We start from the raw sequence: 19,583 nt of genomic DNA, 5'->3' as shown, positions 1-19,583 counted from the left end.
GCACACTCTCTCCCTCTGTTATCAGAAGGCTAAAGTCAAAGGAAGCCAGGGGAGCTGACATGGGGAAGCTGGTGCTGTCCCTTGGAAACACTCTTAATGACAGGGGTGGCTTCTTTTGAAATGGCATCAACAAGGTGAGATGGGGAACAGGAGAGAATTAGAGACCTGGCCTCTAATGCTAGCGGGGAAATAAACAGCTCCTCCTCCAGAGACTTCTGGCCTGTATGTAGCCACAGAAAATGAATGTTTATCTTCACTAAGTGACGTAGTAAAGAGAAACAGCTGTGCTGAGAGAGAGACCCAGCTGGGATTGGGACCCTCCCATCCACCATCATTCTTAGAACTCAAGTCCGACCACCATTCTCCCCATCGGTAGGACAGAATGGAGAAGGCCACCGCCTGTCTGGCAGACACCAAAGGCATTACTTGGGATTCCAAGACACAAGAAGGGACCAAGGGATAAGCTCCTCCTGGGCAGGGTGAACTTTCTGAGGGAGAAGGTGAGTTCTGGGAGATATGCAGGAGGCTGCCGGCGGGGAGGGGTGGGGCTGGGAGAGAGCAAGAGTCAGGAACAGAGGAAACATGCTCTTTGCAAAGGTCTTGTGTGGAAGAGATGGTTCTCGTGGGATTTTTGCCCTTCATTCCTTCTACTCTTGCCCTTTTATAATTTGTCTGGCCATTCATTGAGTTACAGGCAGACTTCATTTTACTGGACTTCATTTCATTGTACTTCATAGATACCGCTTTTTTTACAAATTGGAGGTTTGTGGCAACCCTGGTTGGACAAATCCATCTCCTCCCTTTTTTTTCCAACAGCATTTGCTCACTTCCTGTCTCTGTGTCACATTTTAGTAATTGTCACCATATTTCAAACTTTTTCATGATTATTATATTTTTTATGGTGATCACTGATCTTTGATGTTACTACTACAGCTTGCTGAAGGCTCAGATGATTAGAAATTTTGAGCAACAGAATATTTATAAAGGAAGTACATTTTTTAGACACAAGGCTATCGCACACTTAATAGACTATAGTATAGTGTAAACATAACTTTTATATGTACTGGGAAACCAAAAAAATCATTCGACTCTATGGCAGTATTCGCTTTATTGCAGTGGTCTGGAACTGAACCCACATATCTCTGAGGTGTGCTTGCTTGTACTTCTTTATTAGTACAACAGATGACTGTGGAATGCCTGTGTGTGTCAGGCACTGTGGTAGGCACCTGAGCACATGTTGTGGGAACAACAGGACCAAGGTCCCCACTTTCATGCAGCAATTGTGGGGGTTGTGGGGAGAGGGTGGCACTCAATAAATAAGTAAACCACTAAATGACAAAGACAATTTCAGGCCATGGTGGAGACCATGTATGAGGGAGGGGACAGGTGCTGCTTTGGAGAGAGGGTCCCAGGACGGGTGCTCTCTGGAGGGACCTATAGGCTGAACTGAACGTGAGAAGTTTCTGGCTGTGTGAACCCCTTTCACCCACCAGGCTCTCTTGCCATCCTGCTGGTCATCCCGTCAGTATCCACCCATGCTGATCTCCAGTGGAGCACTGGGAAGGCCCCAGGGGACAGGGACAGTGACAGTGAGCTCTGTGACTGCTCCATGTGGGTAGACTCACGAGGTATAGTGGCTTCAGACTTCCCTACGTTTGTCCCATCCCTCTTCTGGCCAAGGGGAGCTAGTTCTTGACAGATCTGTTGTCTCTTCCACCAAGAAAAAGATCAAACACTGAATGAAACAGTAAAATCTGTTCAAAAGCACTGGAAATTTACTGAGGCGGTAAGACCTCGAGGAGTCAAGTTTCCAGGGACAAGAAAAGCACTGCAGTGACTCAATATTCAGCATAGCTTTCCCTCACCAGACATTGCTGGTTTATGAGTGGCAGCTTAGAGGCTGAGAAGTTGAGCAGAACTACGAGCAGTCTTATGGGCTAAAGGAACACAACTTGGAGTCCAGGGCCAGTCAAGGAGGGTCCTAGTAAATGTCCTAGACTTTAAGTTGGGACACCTGAAGAGCTATACTGTAAAGAGTAAGACCAAACAAGACATACACTTACCTATACAAAGACCAAAGCCAAGCTATAAACAGCTCAACTTCTGATAGGATTAAGATGAACTCCCACTACCTTAACTGCCTGCCAGAAACAACAGTAAATTCTCTGTGGGGGATGATAATATCATCCCAACCCTTGAATAAGCTCTACAGTTTTCATTATACAATATCTGATATTTGGTTAAAAAAATTCCCCATTACACCAGGATTAAAAAAAAAATCAGATAACCAAAACACAAGAGAGAAAGAAGTTGTTGCAGTTATCATAATGGTATTGAAAACAACTCTGATCAACATTTCTAGAAAATATTCGGAAGAAATTCTGAAGACGAAAATTCAACAGAATGGAAACAGAAATTCTAGAAATGAAAAACATAATAACTGAACTTTAGAACTCAATAAGGGAGTTTAATGGCAGATTAGATGGTACTGAAGAGAGGATTAGTGAACTGCTATACAGATTAGTAGAAAATAACCAGACAGAGCTTCAAGAGAAACAAAGACAGAAACTACAGACAAGAGAAAAAGAGATGAATGGAATTGAGTAAAAAGATTTAACATGTGTAGTGGAGTCTCATAAAAGAAGCAAAAGACTAGAGTAAAATCACCAAAACTGATGAATGATACCAAATCATATGTTCAAGAAGCACTATGATGTCTACGCAAGATAGATGCAAAGAAAATCGTATCCAGTTCTGTCATGGTAAAACAGCTGAAAAGCAAAGACAGAAAGAAAATCTGAAAAACAGGCAGAGGAAAAAATAATGCGTTGCTTTCAAGTGGGGCAGTAATATGACTGACAGCTGACTTCTCAAAAGAAATAGTAGAAGCCATAAATAGAATGTATTCAAAGTGCTGAAAGAAAATAGCTGGCAACCTTGAACTTTATACCCAGCTATGATATTCTTTAAAAATACAGTTAAAAAAAACATATCAAATAAACAAAAATGAAGTGAATTCATCTCCAGTAGAACTACACTAGTGTAATGTGTAAAGGCTGTTCTTTAGGTAGAGGGAAATTAACCCCATTTGGAAGAATGGATATGTAAGAATGAATAAAAAACAACAGAAAGTGTAAACATATCAGAAAATCAAAATGAATATTGACTATATAAAACAATAATAATTTAATGTCTCAAGGTGTTTAAAATATATTCTAGAATATAAAAAAATCTATATGCTGCTTACAATAGACTGTAAACATAAGAATGACGAAAGGATGAAAGTAAAAGAATGAAAGAGATACACTGTGATACACTAACCACAAGAATATATGACAAGAAACACCATTAGAAATAAACACTTCCTAAAGATAAAAGAGTCAAATTACCAAAAGATATAACAATTATAAATGTGTAGGCACCTAACAACAATTAAAGACAGAGCAAATATTAACATAACCTAAATGACAAACAAATTCAGAGCCATAGTGGGAATTTTTTAGCCTACCCCTCTTAGTAACTGATAGAACAATCTGACCTACTGATAGGACAAATAGATTAAAAAAAAATCAACAAGTATAATTGGAACAGGAAACCTAGATAAGACACTTCACAAATGTGATCTAATTTGTACATATAGAGCACTAGACACAACTACAGAATACACATACTTTTCAAATGCATACAGATATTTCCTAAAGGTGGACCACATGCTGGGTTGTAAAGCAAGTCTCAGAAAATTTTAAAGGACTGAAATCATTCAGAGTATGGTCACTAACCACTCACCAGAGTATGGAATTAAGCTAAAAATAAATAATAAAAAAGTAGAGAGCTCCTAAATACTTGAAAGTGAAACAATATACTTATACATAACCCATAGGTCTAATAAAAATTACAATTAAAATATTTTGAACTTAATAATAAATGAAAATATGACATACAAAAGTTGTAGGATGCAGCTAAAGCTATGCTCAGAGGAAAATGTACAGCTTAACATGCTTGCATTAGAGAAGAAGAAAGGCTTAACATCAATGATTTAAGTATCCATCTAGGATGTTATAAAAAAGGATTAGAAAACAATTAAGATTAATAAAATTGATAACTTACTATCGAGATCAAATTTTTAAAAAGTGCATAAATTAACAATATCAGGAATGAAAAGGGGGATATCACCATGCTTCTAGAGACATTAAGAAGATAATGAAAGCATATTTGAACATGTTTTTGCCATCAAGTTTTAAAGGATAGAAGGAATGAACAAATTCATAGAACACAATGTGTTGAAACTGACACAAAAAGAAGTAGAAAATCTGAATAATCTTATAATTACTAAATACCTCTCACAAAGAAAACTCCATGCCTAGATATCTTCAATGGTGAATTCTACCAATCACATAAGAAGGAGCTGTTCTCTCTAATGAACATGGAAGTAAAAAGTCTAAACAAGACATTAAGTCAAACTTAGAGATATGTCAAACATATTAATTGATGATATGTCACAAACAAGTAGGATTTACTCCAAAATGCAGAGTTGGTTTAACGTTAGAAATCAATCAATGTAATTCATCACATTTACAGAATAAAGAAGTAAAATAGTCATCTCAATAGATTATTGCAAAAGCATTAGATAAAATTTAACACCTGCTTATTACCAAAAACTCTTGGCAAATTAAAAATAGAAGGCAACTTCCTTAATCTGTTAAATTATATGACAAAAACAAACTTACAGCAAATATTATACTTAATAGTGAATCACTGAAACTTCCCTTTGAGATCAGAAACAAGACAAGGATGTTCACCATCATCACTTGTAGTCAATATTACAGTGGAAGTTTTGCTAGAGTCAACTGGATATACATATGGACAAATAATTAATCTTGATCCTCTACATCATACTACTCATAAAAACCAGCTCCAAGTGGATTGAATATACAAATGTGCAGATAAAACAGTAAAGCTCCTGGAAGACAACAGAGGAGAATATATTGGAATAAGTGAAGGTTTATTTAACCAAACACAAAAAGTGTAATCCTAAAGAAAAATATTGATAGGTTGGACCACATTAAACTTTTTAATTTATTGACTTTATAAAGAGAATAAAAAGTTGAAGCACAGGTGAGAAGAAAATTTGCAATACATACAACTAACAAATAACAAATATATAGAATATATAAAGAACTCCTCTTAATAAATGAGAACAAGATGAGAACCCCATATAAATAGACAAGATATTAAAACACAAAAGATAATATCCAAATGGCCAATGAGCTCAGCTTCACACAGCATCAGGGAAATGCAAATTACAAGAAAGCAGTACCACATTGTGATGGTTAATTTTGTGTGTCAACTTGCCTACGCCATAGTACCCAGATATTTGGTCAAACATTCTAGATGTATCTGTGAAGGTATTTTTTTAGATAAGAATATCATTTAAACCAGTAGCTTTGGAGTAAAACAGATTACCCTCTGTAATGTGGATGGACCGCATTGTAGCCTCAGTTGAAGGCCTTAATAGAAAAAATAGAAAAAGAATGACCTTCAGACTTGAACTGCAGCATCAACTCTTCCGTGGGCCTGGGTCTCCAGTCTGCTGACCTAGCCTGAAGATTTTGGACTTGTCTACACACACACACACACACACACACACACACACAGACCCCACACACACCACCCTCCTGGTTCTCCTTCTGGAGAGTCCTAATATACACATCCATTAGAATGGCTAAAATGAAAAAGACTGACAACACCAAGAGGTGGTGAACATGTGGAGCAACTGGAATTCTCATACTTTGCTGGTGGGAGTGAAAATTGGTACAATCACTTCAGATTCCTGTCTGTCAGTAGCTACTAAAGCTGAACATTCAAATACCCTAAGCAATTCCACACTAAGGTATATATCCTACAACATATGTTCAACTACATATATAGTTGTTCCCAGCAGCACTATTGATTGATGATTACTGTAAATTGGAAACAATGTCCATCTACAGTAGAATGAATGAATAAATGGTGGTATATTCAAATAATGTATAAACTTACACAATAACTTGCATCTCATAAACATAACTTGAGTGAAAGAAGTCAAATACAGTAGGCAAAACTAACTGATGCTGTTTGAAATCAGGAAAGAAGGGAAAGGGATCGGAACTGGGCAAGGACATGAGGTGCTTCTGCAGTGCACCATTTCTTAACCTCAGCGGATATTACGTGGCTGTAATCACTGTGTGAAAATCTATCCGTAAGTATACTGGTGATTGATGCACTTTTCTGCACATATTTATAATTCAATTTCTTTGAAGTTTAAGAGAGTATGTCTGTCACTTTCTATTACTTTGCGGAAGTCACTCCACATTTTGGAGCCCCAGACCCTCTGTTGTAAAATGCTGCATGGATTTAAAGAGATGGTCCGTGGTAAAGCGAATTGACCTGGTCTCTTCCCTTTCCCCCACCCTGTTCTTGGTTCAGTTCATTTCCTCAGAGAGATCTGCCCGTCGTGGTCTGCTCCCCACCACTAAGTGATCTGGTCCCCAAACTCTAACACACTTTTCAGATGAGTGGTCCACCATCCCCCCCCCCCAAACCAAACATCTTCCAGCTCCCCCCTCCCTGCAGAGTGGTCCAAACTCCCCTTTTGCCGCTGCCCACAGAGTGACTGGACTCTCTAGGTTCTCTCACTCCCCTACTTCTTCCCACATCCCTATCCCTCCCCAACCCATATGGCCCGCCCCCGCCTCCCGCCCCTCCGGGGTACTGCTCTACAGCTCGCCCCACATCTGCTATGCAGTGCACAGGGGTCAGACCCCAACCCCCAACCCCTCTCCTCCCCGCCTCTGCCCCCGCCGTCAGGCACAGTGGTCCTTTCCCTCAGCTCTGCCCCCCCCCCCCCCGCCCCACAGTGGTCCGTTCCGTCAGATCTGCTCCCTTCCCCCACACGCACGGTGGTCTGGCCCCCAGGTGCCCCCTCCTGCCCTCGTCGTCCGCTCGCCCGTCGCGCGGGGCTGGTCGCTGAGGGCACCTGGCCGCGGTTGCGCGACGAAGGCAGCGATGGCGGCGACAGGCCGGGAGCGGGAGCGGGCGCGCTTTGTCTACGTGAACCGCTTTGGCTCGCACCAGTGTGGCGGCGTCCTGTGGCTGGGCGGCCGCCGGGCTCAGGGCCCGTGGAGCCGCGGGCTCGGGGCCGGCCGAAGCCAGGAGGAGACGCGCGCGGCGGCGGGGGCCCCGGGCGGCGGGGAGCTGCCCCCCGGCTCCCAGCCCCGGGCCCCTGCGACCTCCTCGCCGGCGCGGGCGTCGAGCGCGCGGAGCCGGCCCCGGCAGGCGGCACAAGCAGGTGGCCCGAAGGGCTGGGCGGGCGGGGACTCGGGCGGGGGCCCCCGGCCGGTCAGCCGGCCTTTCCGAGGATCCGAGGCTCAGGGCGGTGGGCTTCTCAGCTTGCGGCCTCCCCGTCGGCTTCCTGTCAGCCTCCCTCCCCGTGGGCCGCTCCGGGCTTGTGTAGCTCCGCGGCCGCCAGGCCCAGCCTCGCCAGGCCGCGGGCAGCGGGCCCCTGGCGCCGTCGGCGGCCCTCCTGTCGGTCCGGGGCTGAGAGACCAGGCCCGCCTGCGCCTCGGTGTCTCCCCGAGGGGGCGCGGAAGTGCAAGTGAAGGTCACTTGCGACAAGCCCGAGACCCGAATCCCAGAGGGGAGGCCCCTGGACGCAGCCACCGAAGTCCTTCAGAATGATGGGGGCCTTGGCACGTGTGTCCGTACTCCTCTTAGGACTCATTGAGTTTGTCAGTTGGCCTGTGGAGGACCAACGTCTTTAATGATGTCACTTTCTCTTTGAAAACAGAGCAGAGGATGTCTTTCCATTTTCACGCTACTTTTGTGTCTTTCGGGAATGTTTTATATGTAAAAATTTTCCTTCTAGAGGTTTTTCCTTTATCTTGTTAAATTTATTCCTAGGCATTTTACCTTCTCTGTTGTTGTGAATGGGGTTTCCTCTTCCATAATGTCCTCCAGATGGTCATCGTTTATGTATGTAAAGCCTCTTGATTCAAACAAACAAACAACCCAACAACTTTGAGGAGATTTGACAAAGTTATACACCTGGTAGTACACCATCACAATCAGGATCTAGAACATTTCCATCACCTGGAAAAATCCTGCCTCTCTTTTGAGGTCCCATCCCTCTACCTGTGCTTTAAAAGAAAAAAAATAGTTTATTGAGATGTAATTTACAATCCACACAGTTTACCCATTTAAAATGTGCAATTCAGTGGTTTTTACAGTGTTGTGCTACCATCATCAAAATCAATTTACAACATTTTTATTTCCCCCTCAAACAAACCCTGTACTCATTAGCAGTCACTCACCATTCCCCCTCACTGCCCCCAACCCCAGCCTACTTTCTGTCGCCGTAGATTTGCCTGTTCTGGACATTTCATATAAATGGAATCATACAATATTGGGGCTTCTTTCACTTAGCCTATTGTTTTTTGTATGTTAATTTTTGATCCTAGTACTTCACTGAATTCTTTTATTATTTGAGTTAATTTTGTCATTAATGCTCATGATTTTCCAGGTATGCTATTGTATTATTTGTAGAGATAATTTTATTTCTTTTTAACCCATTTGTATGCCTGCAGTTGATTTTTTTTTTTTTTTTTTGGTCTAATTGCACTGGCTAATACCGTGAATCCAGTGTTGAATAGTAGTGGAGATAGTGAGCATTCTTGCCTTGTTCCTGATCTTAGGGAAATCCCTTTAGTATTTCCCCATTAAATAAGGTATTCACTTTAAGACTGAAGTGTATATATTTGAAACAGTAAAATGTATTCTTCAATTTTAATTTTCTTCAGTGTTTTTACCAAGAATGGATGTTGAATTTTGTCAAAGGCTTTCTTAGATCTGTGAAAATATTTTTTTCCTTAGATTTATTAATATGGTGTATGATACAAATGGCTTTCCTAAGATTGAACCAACTTTGCATTCCTGAAATAAATCCCACTTGGTGATGGTGTACTCTTTTCTTAATATAGTGTTGAGCTCTGTTTGCTAATAATTTGTTTAGGATTTTTTGCATTGGAATTTGAGACAGGGTAGTTTTTATTCCTTTGTACTTCATCTGGTTTAGGTATCATGGTTATACTTAGTTCATAAAAGGAATTAGGAACTTTTCCTTCCTATTCAGTGCTCTGGAATAATTTATAGAACATTGAGACTATCTGATGTTTGAAGATTTGGTAGAATTCTTCTGTGAAACCATCTAGGTCTCGTGCTTTTTGTGGGATAATTCCTTAATAACTTTCTCTGTATCTTCTCTGGGAACTGGTCTCTTTACACTTTCTAACTCTAATGGGTCAGTTTTGGTAATCTGTATTTTCCTAGGAAATTATCCATTTCACCTTGGTTTCCAAATTTGTTTGCGTAGAGGTCTGCAAAGTAGTGTCTTATGATTTTTAAAAATTTCTTATATTTCAATGGTTACGTCCCCCTTTTCATTTTTTTGATGTACGTGCTCTCTGCCTTTTACTTGATCAAGTTCGCCGGTGTTTTGTCTATTTTGTTAATTTTTTTTAAAACAGGATTTTGATTTGTTAATTAGGTATTTTGTTTTTCTACTCTCTTCCTCAATAATAAGTAAAGATAAACAATAAAGATAAAACTTTGTTATTCCCCTGTGGGTACTTTCTTTTGGTTTACTTTGTCCTTTCTATGCTTTTATATTTGAGCAAGAAATTTAATTAATTTTTTCTTCCTTTTTATTGATGTGTTTAGTACAGTGGGTTTTCTTCTATTACTTTAAATCCCATTGATTTTAATATATAGTGCTTTTATTGTCACTATTTAAAAATAATTTTTTTTTGTAATTTCAGTTTGTATTATTGCTTTCACTCTAGAGTTGCTTAATAGATTTAATTTTTCAAAAATTTCCAGGACTTTTCTTTTTCTTTATTTTTTTCCCCCTAGTAAACTCTAGTTTTATTGCATTGTGATCAGAGTGCTGTTTGTCATGTCTCCACTTTATGGATGTTACTGATGTTTTCTTTGTGACCTAATCTGTGAGCTTTCCTTCTGGTTCTTTTTCTCCTCCCTAAGCCAAGAGATTGGAAGACTGTCCCTTTCAGTTGTGTTTATCCTTTTAAATCATCCTTGCCCCTTTAATGAAGTCAGTCCCATTAAATTGCATGCTTTTGGTACTTTATGTGGTGTCTGGCCCTTTAAATTGTACATTGAAATTCTTTCCTGTAGTCTGTGCTGTGATCTGCCTAGTTATCTTCTAGTATTTTCAGAGTTAGGATGGATTTCATCTTTCTGTTGGTTGCTCCAGCTCTCCTGCAGGCACCTTTTCTAGAGTCCCTCCTTTCTCTTTGTTGCTGACTGCAAAGCCCTACTTAGGGTGAGGTTGGAGCAAATGGAATCATAGTACCACGATTTTAATGATTTTTCTCATTTTACTTACATTTATTTTGCATTTTCAGCATTCTCTGTCTTCAAATAATGCTGAGGGTGTGTTTTGTGTAGAATTTTTATAATGTAAAGTTTGTTCGGGGAGACATTTGGGGAAGTTGATTACTATACCCTTTCTGCCCCCCGCCCCGCCCCCCCCACCCCATTGTCTAGAACGACCCAGAAGTTCTGCATTGAAAAGTTTTGAACAAGAGAAGTAATAGGGTCAGATTTACTTAGTTCATACTGTAAAGGGGAGATTGAATTGGAGGCAGGCAAGACTAAAGCCCAAGTTGAAAAACATATAAATATTTTTTTTGGTATCCTTTCAGAACTTACTTAATTTTGCTTTGATACTTTAGAAGTATACAACTGTACTCTGTGTAACTTGATTGACTCTTGATAATGAGCTCTTCAGAGACACTGAAGGGCCACTATTTTAGACTTCATGCCCCTCCAAAGGTCCCGTTGTTAAAAAGGCCCTCAGGTTTTTTGAGATTTTTTGGCCCCTGTGCTAGTGATTAAAAAATTAAAGGGTAGTATAAGAAACTTTAGCACTAGGTTTCCAGCTCCTTTGAATAATAAAAACAGATAAAAGATTTATTCTAGGAATTGGAGAGAGTATGTTGGTAGTGGTGGTGAGTTCTTCAGCTTTAAAGGGTAGAGAGCAGGGAGTGCGGAAAGAATAAAATAGATCTGGTATTGCATTAGCACCAGCAGATCAAAGAGACAAATAATAGGCCAGCACCAAGGTAGTGGGTTGGAAATGAAGAATATTGAGAAACAGATGAAGAAGCTCATGGGGGAAGGGAAAGGATGCACGAATTGATTGGAGATCGCCACGTAAGTCAGGTAGAAATAACAGAATGGCAAAGAGCTGAGATTGTGAAAGCAGCTTTCTGCACTTTTAACTGGTTTGTGCTGACCTAGAATGGCTTTCCTCTAGTTGGCAGCTCTGCTGGGGTGGGAAATGATAAGGCAATTTGTTTTGAAGTTTGGTTCTGAAATTTTGAAATTTATTGATGTTTCTTTGTGGCAGGGGTGACATGATCAGAGCTGGAGGAAGGATAACTGGGAGGGAGTCGGGGTGGGAGAGATTGGAAACCAGAGACCAATTCTGAGGCAGTAATCAAGTGGACAGGTAAAAGGCCTGAAGTAAGACAGTGGCAGTGGAGGCAGGATGGACAGGATTGATGACGGGTTGAGACCAAATCTGAAGTTTCTGTGCTGGGCAGCTGGGTGAATGATGGAGACATTAACTCTGATGACCACTCTGCTGTGCTTGTCAGACCAACAACAGAATCAAGGGAAGAGGGTCCTGAGGTAGACATATTTCAATCAAGCCAGAAAGTCCTTAGGTGCTTAGATTTTACTCATTCTTGGGTGTATATAATTTTAATATTAAGTGGACATTCATTGAATACTTGTGCCTGGCTCTCTCTGGGAAACAAAGGTGAATTATGTATCCATTCAATAACATTAATACTGTAGGCACTAGGTCAGTTGCTATTGACATAGATGAATCCAGCAAATATTTTACTCTCAAGGGACTTATACATGAAGAATGGAAATATAAGCTAGTCTGCTGTGAGAGAGACATCTTAGAAGGGCTTTGATAGTTCAGGAAAAGGGAGACATAGAAGCAAGAAATCAAGGTACATGAATGGAGAAATTGCTAGTAGGACAGTGGATATTATCAAGAGCATTGGCTTTGAAGTCAGAGAGTAATAATCTTGGCTGACTCACTTACTAGCAGTGTAACATTGGCCAAGTTAGTTAACAGTTCTGATGTTCAGTTCCTAACTTAAATGGGGATAATAGTTCCTACCTTAATGAGTTACTGTGAAGATTAAATGAAATAATGCATGCAGAGTGCCTAGCACAGTGTTTGGTGTAGAGTAGGTGCCCAGTAAATGTTGGCACACTCAGCAGAAATGGCTTGAGGGAAAGGGGGTGATTAGCCCAGTGTCTGTATACTAAATATTTATTAAATGAATGAAAAGTAAATTTTGGACCACATTGTGGATTGCCTTGGAGACCCTCATAGTCACTGCAGATTTTTGAATGATGGAAGTCAAGTTATCAGAAACACATATACTTCTGGAAGATAAACTTGTAAGCTGTGTGTGAGATGTAGTTTAGAAATCCAGGGGCCGGCAAGTCAGGTAACTCTTCTAATGTCTCAAACAAGACTGGTAAGTAAAGCTGGTTCCATGTTCTCACAGAACTTGGGAGATAATACCCATAATTTATATATAGTAGAGGGTGATGAATGCTGTTGTGGAGGTACAAATAAATGCTTTGGAGGTGGTGAATAATTTGGGGATGAAGGAATCAGAGAAGGCTTCATGGTGGTGGAAGTAGCTCCATGAGATTTACACATGTTCCTGAGATAGGAGGGGATTACAGGTGAGAAAAACATGTTAGCAAAGCACCGAGTATGGATCAGTGATGGATGATGATTAGGGAAGAAAGAGAAGTATATTTTGATTGGGTCAGAGTGTGTGGAAAGGGGTAGAGACAGATTTGAAGGATAAGCTGAGACAAAATCTATGACACACTGGAGCCACAGCCTCAGTAAAGTACATATTTTGACATATTTTATATTCCCAACTAATATAGATAGGTACGATGGCTCCTATCTTGACCTCAAGGAGTATATGTCTAGGTTAGATAAGACTTACAAGCAGAAAACATTTGGAAATGATGCAAGTACAGTATTCCAAACATTGTAGGCACTTAGAGAGAAGGATCCATATGGGTATATGAAGAGCACAGTTTCCCAAACTTGTTATTTTCCTGTGCTATATCTGTACCTCATGTGCACTATCATTTACTTAATATATTTATTTAAATAGGTGCGTTTTTTTCCTCCCACTGAATTTCTTTTTAGAACAGTTTAGATCATTACCTCAGTGGAAAACATGTATCATTTTCCATAAATAGAAATTAATTAAAAACAATCTAATAAAGGCAAAACAATATTATTAAATTCTAGCCAAACAGGTTGTCTGCTGGAGGTCGCTGCAGTCATAAAGTGAGATTAGCAAGTCTTAGAAAAGTCTTAATGAGATACTGTTGCAAACCCAGACTTTCTCCTTGATGTAATCAGAAGATTAAAAAAGAATTTGGAAGGGAATGTTTCTCACCATGTGAGTTAATGTTCTTTAGTGCTATGTCTGTGCTTTGTGAAATTGGAGAAGGCCCTTTTGCCCCTGGAAAGCTAAATATTGGATGAGTAGAAGAAAGCCAACTATAGAGTGGTGTTAGGGCAGGAATGAGGTGGGGAAGGGTTAGGGTATGTACAGGGTGTTACAGACAAAAGGAGAATAAATGTAAAGGCTTTCAGGGAACACATGCTTATTATTGTACAATTTTGTCTTTTGGACAGACAAGCCTTTAGGTTTTCTGTTTCACAGTTAATATTTGGGAAGGCAGTATGGTTTAGTGAGTAGAGTCAGAAAACTTATCACTGACAGACCTTTATTAGTACCTACTATGTGTCTGGTAGTGTAGATAGAAAGATGAATAAGGTACACAGTGACGCTACCCCTTCAGGAGGTCACAGCCTAGCGGAAGAAACAGTATAAACACATGCTATATAAAGTGTGCCAAGTGCTGGGAGCAAAGTGTTCCTGGAACCAGTGCTGTTTGCGGGGCTGTGGGTGTTTGAGAGAAGACTGTAGAGAAGAGGTGATGTGTGAGCTGTCTTGAAAAGCAGGCGGATGTTTGCCTGCTGGCGGGGTGTGTGTGTGTGTACAGGCACACATGCACACAGTGGTCTAGCCCGATAGAACAGCATGTGCAAAGGCTGGGAGGGGTAAGAACAAGACATATTTGAGGAACCATTTGGTCTTTTTGTGCAGTTGGAAGCCTAATGTGTACATGGAGTTAAACAGAGAAAGACTGTAGAGATAGCCTGGGCCAGATGTGGTTTCTGGTATTTGTTTACTCTGTTGCTGACTTTTTTGGGGCTCACCTTTCAAATCAGAAAAGGAAGGAGATCTAGGCACCCCTAAGATAGTTTATCCTTAGTTTTCTTGTTTTATTTTTTTTCCAGTATAATATTAGCTAATTGGTAACCTGGTATTTATCTAGGGATCTGAAATATACCAGCAAGGATAAAACTCCCCAAAGAGAGCTCAAGAGACGTTTATAATCGTCAATTCTCAAGATAGTGAATTCTTTAAAGTATATGCTGAGCTTGATATTTTACCTTGTCACTCTTTTTTTTTTTTAAATTAGGTTTAACCCAGAAGAATTTAGCTAAAAAGTTTGACTTCCCCATACCTTTGAATGAAACTTCCAAAATAATGAAGAAAAAGAAAAAGGTATATTACTGTAAAGGGAAATGAATGATATTTTGAATTTTGGATTAACCTGTCTAAATACAAACATGTGAAGATACTGAAGACATTAAAAATAGTGCCATCTTTTGAAAAATTTAATTTACTGAAATGAGAGAATAGAATTAATTTAGCAGAAATGAAACTGGGTTTGGAAATATTTATTAACCATAAAAAATAGTTCTTAGAGTATTTGAAGATACATTTTCATCAAAACGTAACTGACCATGAGCTTTTTCAAAGCATGAAAATATATGTTCCATAGACTATAACAAACTCCCATAGTGTAACATAAGAAAATCATGGATTTCATGGAAAAGAAAAAGTTATCTACATTGGTGTCATTGCTGTTTTAAAAACAAGAGATGTATGAGTTTCTAGCAGGACAGCTGACAAGCACAAACCTTTATGCTGAACCATTTTCATGTCTGGTTGTCCAAATGTCATGGTAACTTGAGTGTTTTAAACATATTCAAGATCTGTTACTCTACTAATTTTTGTTTACCACCATATATTTTACACTTCAGTTTAAAGACATTGTTGGTTGAGGATGACACATAAAATCATGTTATTTCTGAGCTTTGAGTTTGTTTGATTTCTAACACATGTAGAGTATGAAATAGCATGCAAAGTGACTAACCCTTGCAGCAAGTGTATTTTGAGTGAGCATTTAATCTTCCCATTATACTAAGAAAATTTTCTTCTAAGAATCAATTCCTCTTGGGCAATAGCCAATATTTACCTATAACTACTGCGTGCCAGACACTGGGGTAAGTGATTTACATATCCTTTTCATCAATTCTAATAATCCAGTATTTGAAGTTATTCCCCAATGAGTTTAAAACACTTGCCCAATGTCAAGCAACTGGTTGAGTGGTGAAGCCAGAATCTGAGCCCAAATCTGTCTGTTTGCTTCTGTAGTCTCCATTCCTCCTATTCTAGTGTCTTCATGCTCTCTAGTAAGTTTGCTGTGGCATGTCTTAGGAGAAATGTTTAATTATTAACTAGAATAAAATACATTAAAAATCATATCATTGTCCAGTGGTTTAGACATAGACATAGCAAGAGAAGTTCACTGTTATTACTGCCTTTCAAAACAAAATTGAGTATGTTGAAACTATTGGACTTACTAGATATTGCCTTCGAAAGACATTGCTTTCATCCAGGACAATTAATTTAAACTCTACAGAGAGGGAATGCTAGGAATTTGGGAAAAGATACCAGAGAATTCATCGCATATGGGAAAACAATCATGTTTAATTTTCAGATCTCTAAGTATAATATTACTTTATAATGATAATATCAAATCGTGCATGCAACACAGTTGACTCGCTCTCAGTTGCCTGCATCACAGTGTGGTCCAGGTTCTCTGCTCAGTGTTCCTTAACTGTGCTTGTCTTTTTAAGGTTTCAGTATGGAATGGGGTGTACAAAGTCATTTCTAAAATGCTTGAAGAAAATGAAAAATACAGACATAGGCTGAAATGCCAACAATTATTTAGTGACAGTAAGTTAACACAGTTTTCATTGTATTAAAGAGAACTGGCTTCTCTAATAGTTTAGTTACCCTTGGATCACATTAGACCAGTAGTTTTCCTAATTGTCACATTCAGTGTATAGAGCTATAGAGAAAAAGCTAACATATTATCACTGTTCATCGTAACTAAAAGTACAAAGCATTGTAAAGCACTGAGTGTAGAGTAGACCACAGGTGTAGGCATGAGTGGAAGAGTGCAGAAGATGAATGTTGACTGGAACTTACTGAGCCAAGGGAACATGCTTGTCTATTAAATCTGAATTTTGATGCCAACTTTTTTTTTAAAATGCCAACTTTTTAATACAGATTACAAAATTCACCCATATTGATGAAGAAAAAGATTTTAACTGCATTATAGCAGTATACATTCTGTGTCAGTTCATACAGTCACTTCCTTTTCATGATGCTGCAGTCCAATTTAATGTGTTTAGCAAAGTCTGCCCTTGAGTTATGGCCTTGATGTCATCATTTCATTCCTGGAAAACAATTTATAAATTAAACCATGTTCTAAAGCTGCATCAAAATTGAGTGGATATTGTGGCCAGAGCAAAATTAGATATAATCTAGTATATTTATTAAAGTAATTGGAAGTTTTGGATTCTCAATTAAGTTGGATAAAACTTATGTAACTAATAATGCCACATGAATTGCTAAATCATAAGTGAATTTCTTTCCTTCACATGCAGTGTCCTAATACATATAATACCATGCTGAATGCTTCTATAAGTTTTTAGTACAGTCACTCAATGACAACTTTTATTTTGATAGTCAATAAATCTGCAGAATTTGATTTTGTGAAGAATATTTTCATAAGATAATTAAAACAGAATGCCATTTTGTAAGCAATGTAATGGTGGAAACTCGTTACTGTTCCTGTAATATTGCATTCATAATAGCATAAATTGTTTGCAGTAATGGCATATAAACTAATGTTCACATTAGTGATACTCTGTTTTACTTTTCTTATCCAATTAAGGAGAACGAGGCAGGAGAGGGAGTTCGGAGGAAAAAAGTTGACAGTGGTTTCTTAGGTGACGAGGATGTTTGAACAGGCAGAGAAATGTGCAGAAACCCTGGACATTGTTCTGAGTGTTAATCAAGACCCAATTACTCTAATAAACGTACTAGATTACATCTAAGTTTGGTCTGGCCATTACCTCGAACTTGTCAGGTTCTTTTGTGCCTCAGCACTAGACCTTCTACTAAATATCAAGTGATCTTGTAAGGATTATTTAGCAACTTAAAATAATATGTTGTGGTTTCCAGAAGTAGCCTCTTATAAATGAAAGGTATCCTTATAATTCATTATTTCTATTATAATTTTAAACCAGATTATAGAAACTAATAATTATATTTTTAAAATGTATTATAATTCTTGTGCCTTAATATATATTTATTAATGAGAAAACCAGTGCCAGAGGCCAACTTGAATTTTCCTAATATTTTATGTTGTTCCTAGATTTAAATTACACAAGATGAATCTTCTTGTGATCTTCTGGTAAGAATCCACTTAGATGACAGTTAAAAGGTACAGACTTTTTCCTTCCCCTTTACATCCTACCATTAGCAACCTTTAGTGTATACCCATTGCTAATTCCAGCCTGTTTCCTTCCTTAAACCCAGAGTTTGGCACATAGAAGGCACTCATTAAATATTTGTTGAAATTTAATAAGCTTCATTTGGGCCTCGTATTCACAATGCTATTGAAACTGCTCTCTCCATGGTCCAAGTTTTTTGTTTTTTCTTTTTGTCCATATCTCTTTTCTTTTTGAGCATGCTGTCACATTTAATATTTTTTACTACTACTCCTTCAAAGTTTTCTTCTTACTTATTATCCTGAAGACTATGTTATGGTTCTCTTTCTACCTTTCTGACCATATTTTCTGTGTATTTTTTATTTGTCCCTTTTGCTACCATCTAATAACAACTGCTTCCCCTAGGAGGAATTGTTGGTCCTACTCTCTCTTTACATATTTATTCTGAGATGACTCACCCATTTTATAGCTTCAATTACTCTTTCTGGGTGTATGACCCTTAAATCTCTATTCTGCTTCTGAATTTCTTTAGACTGTTCTACAGTTACTTTTAAATGCCACATGGTTTAAACTGAGCATGTCATCCTCCCACTCTTTTTTTTTCAATTGTGCCCAAATGATTACTAATCATCTGGGGTCATTCAGTTGTTAGGAATAGGTTACACCCAGTTTGGTGGGGTTTGGAAAGTAGTAGAAAGGGTAAGTAAGATGGGCTTTGGAATAGAGAAATTAGACTTTTATAAGTGGGAATGTGGGGGGAAGGGAGTATACTTTAAGACATGGACATGAGCAAATTCATGGAGTCCAGGAAAATGTTTCAGAACGTACAGCTCGATTAAAGCTTGTTTAAGGTAGTCCTAGTGAAGAAAGGTATACAGTATACTGACATTGTATTTCAAATGGTCTCACATGGATACTTGGCCAGGGATTTGTACTCAGTTTAGTAGGCAATGAAGAAACACAGAACCCTTTCTTAACCCTTTATTCCAAATGCTTTCAAGTATACAAAAAATTGCAAGAAGAATACAAAGATGTTCAGAATACCCATTACCTGGGTTCCCCGAATTTTACATCTTGCCACGTTTGCGTTATCGTCATCCTACTCCCTCTCTCTTTCTCTGTGTTATGTGTATAAAGTATTGCCTATTAATACTTTAGTGTATATATCCTAAGAACCAGGATATCTTTTTTTATAACCACACAACAGTTATCAAATTCAGGAAATTTAATATTGGTATAAAACTGTTATATAATCTATAGTCTATATTCCAGTTTTTTCTTGTGCCAATAATGTCTTTAATGGCATTTTTTTTTCCTGATAGCAGGTCCAGGGCCATGTATCGCATTTAATTGTCATGTCTCTTTAGTCTTCTTTAATGTGTAACAATTCTTTAACCTTTCTTTGTTTTTTATGACATTGACATTTTTGAAGAATGCAGGCCAATTATTTTTCAGACTGTCCCTCTGGACTTGCTGATACCTTTTCATGATTTGATTCATATTTTGCATTTTTGGCTGGAACATTATATAAGTAATGGTATTTCCTTCTCAGAACATTACATCTGGAGTCATGTGATTTTCATTTATCCCTTATTGAGGATGTTAACTTTGATCTATTGGTTAAGATGTCCATTTTTCCACTATATATAGTTACTATTTTTCCTTTTGTAGTTAGTAAGTATTTTATGGAAAGATAATTAGAAACTACTCAAATATCTTGTACATCATCAGTATAGAACAT

General features: G+C 38.6%; 1 protein-coding gene across 1 annotated transcript; it reads left to right on the top strand.

Annotated features, from left to right (window-relative positions):
* Nucleotides 1–1,354: 1,354 nt before the first annotated feature.
* Nucleotides 1,355–17,826, top strand: C1H5orf47 (chromosome 1 C5orf47 homolog). Its single transcript, XM_057715834.1, has 5 exons — nucleotides 1,355–1,386; nucleotides 6,897–7,327; nucleotides 14,671–14,756; nucleotides 16,178–16,277; nucleotides 17,767–17,826. The coding sequence occupies exons 1-5, from the start codon at nucleotides 1,355–1,357 to the stop codon at nucleotides 17,784–17,786; spliced, it is 669 nt and encodes a 222-aa protein (XP_057571817.1). The 3' UTR covers nucleotides 17,787–17,826.
* The last annotated feature ends 1,757 nt before the right edge of the window (nucleotides 17,827–19,583 follow it).

Source organism: Hippopotamus amphibius, chromosome 1 (genome assembly GCF_030028045.1).
Source record: "Hippopotamus amphibius kiboko isolate mHipAmp2 chromosome 1, mHipAmp2.hap2, whole genome shotgun sequence".
Classification (NCBI taxonomy): domain Eukaryota; kingdom Metazoa; phylum Chordata; class Mammalia; order Artiodactyla; family Hippopotamidae; genus Hippopotamus; species Hippopotamus amphibius.
The sequence above is the reverse complement of the archived record's forward strand: the minus strand, read 5'-3'. Positions and strand labels throughout refer to the sequence as shown.

Excerpts from the sequence above, each read along its gene's own strand:
- C1H5orf47 (XM_057715834.1), top strand. The coding sequence starts at position 1,355 with ATGGTGGAGACCATGTATGAGGGAGGGGACAG. Across the intron at positions 7,328-14,670 it reads CCGGCAGGCGGCACAAGCAG|GTTTAACCCAGAAGAATTTA; the intron begins GTGGCCCGAAGG and ends TTTTTAAATTAG. Across the intron at positions 16,278-17,766 it reads CCAACAATTATTTAGTGACA|ATTTAAATTACACAAGATGA; the intron begins GTAAGTTAACAC and ends TGTTGTTCCTAG.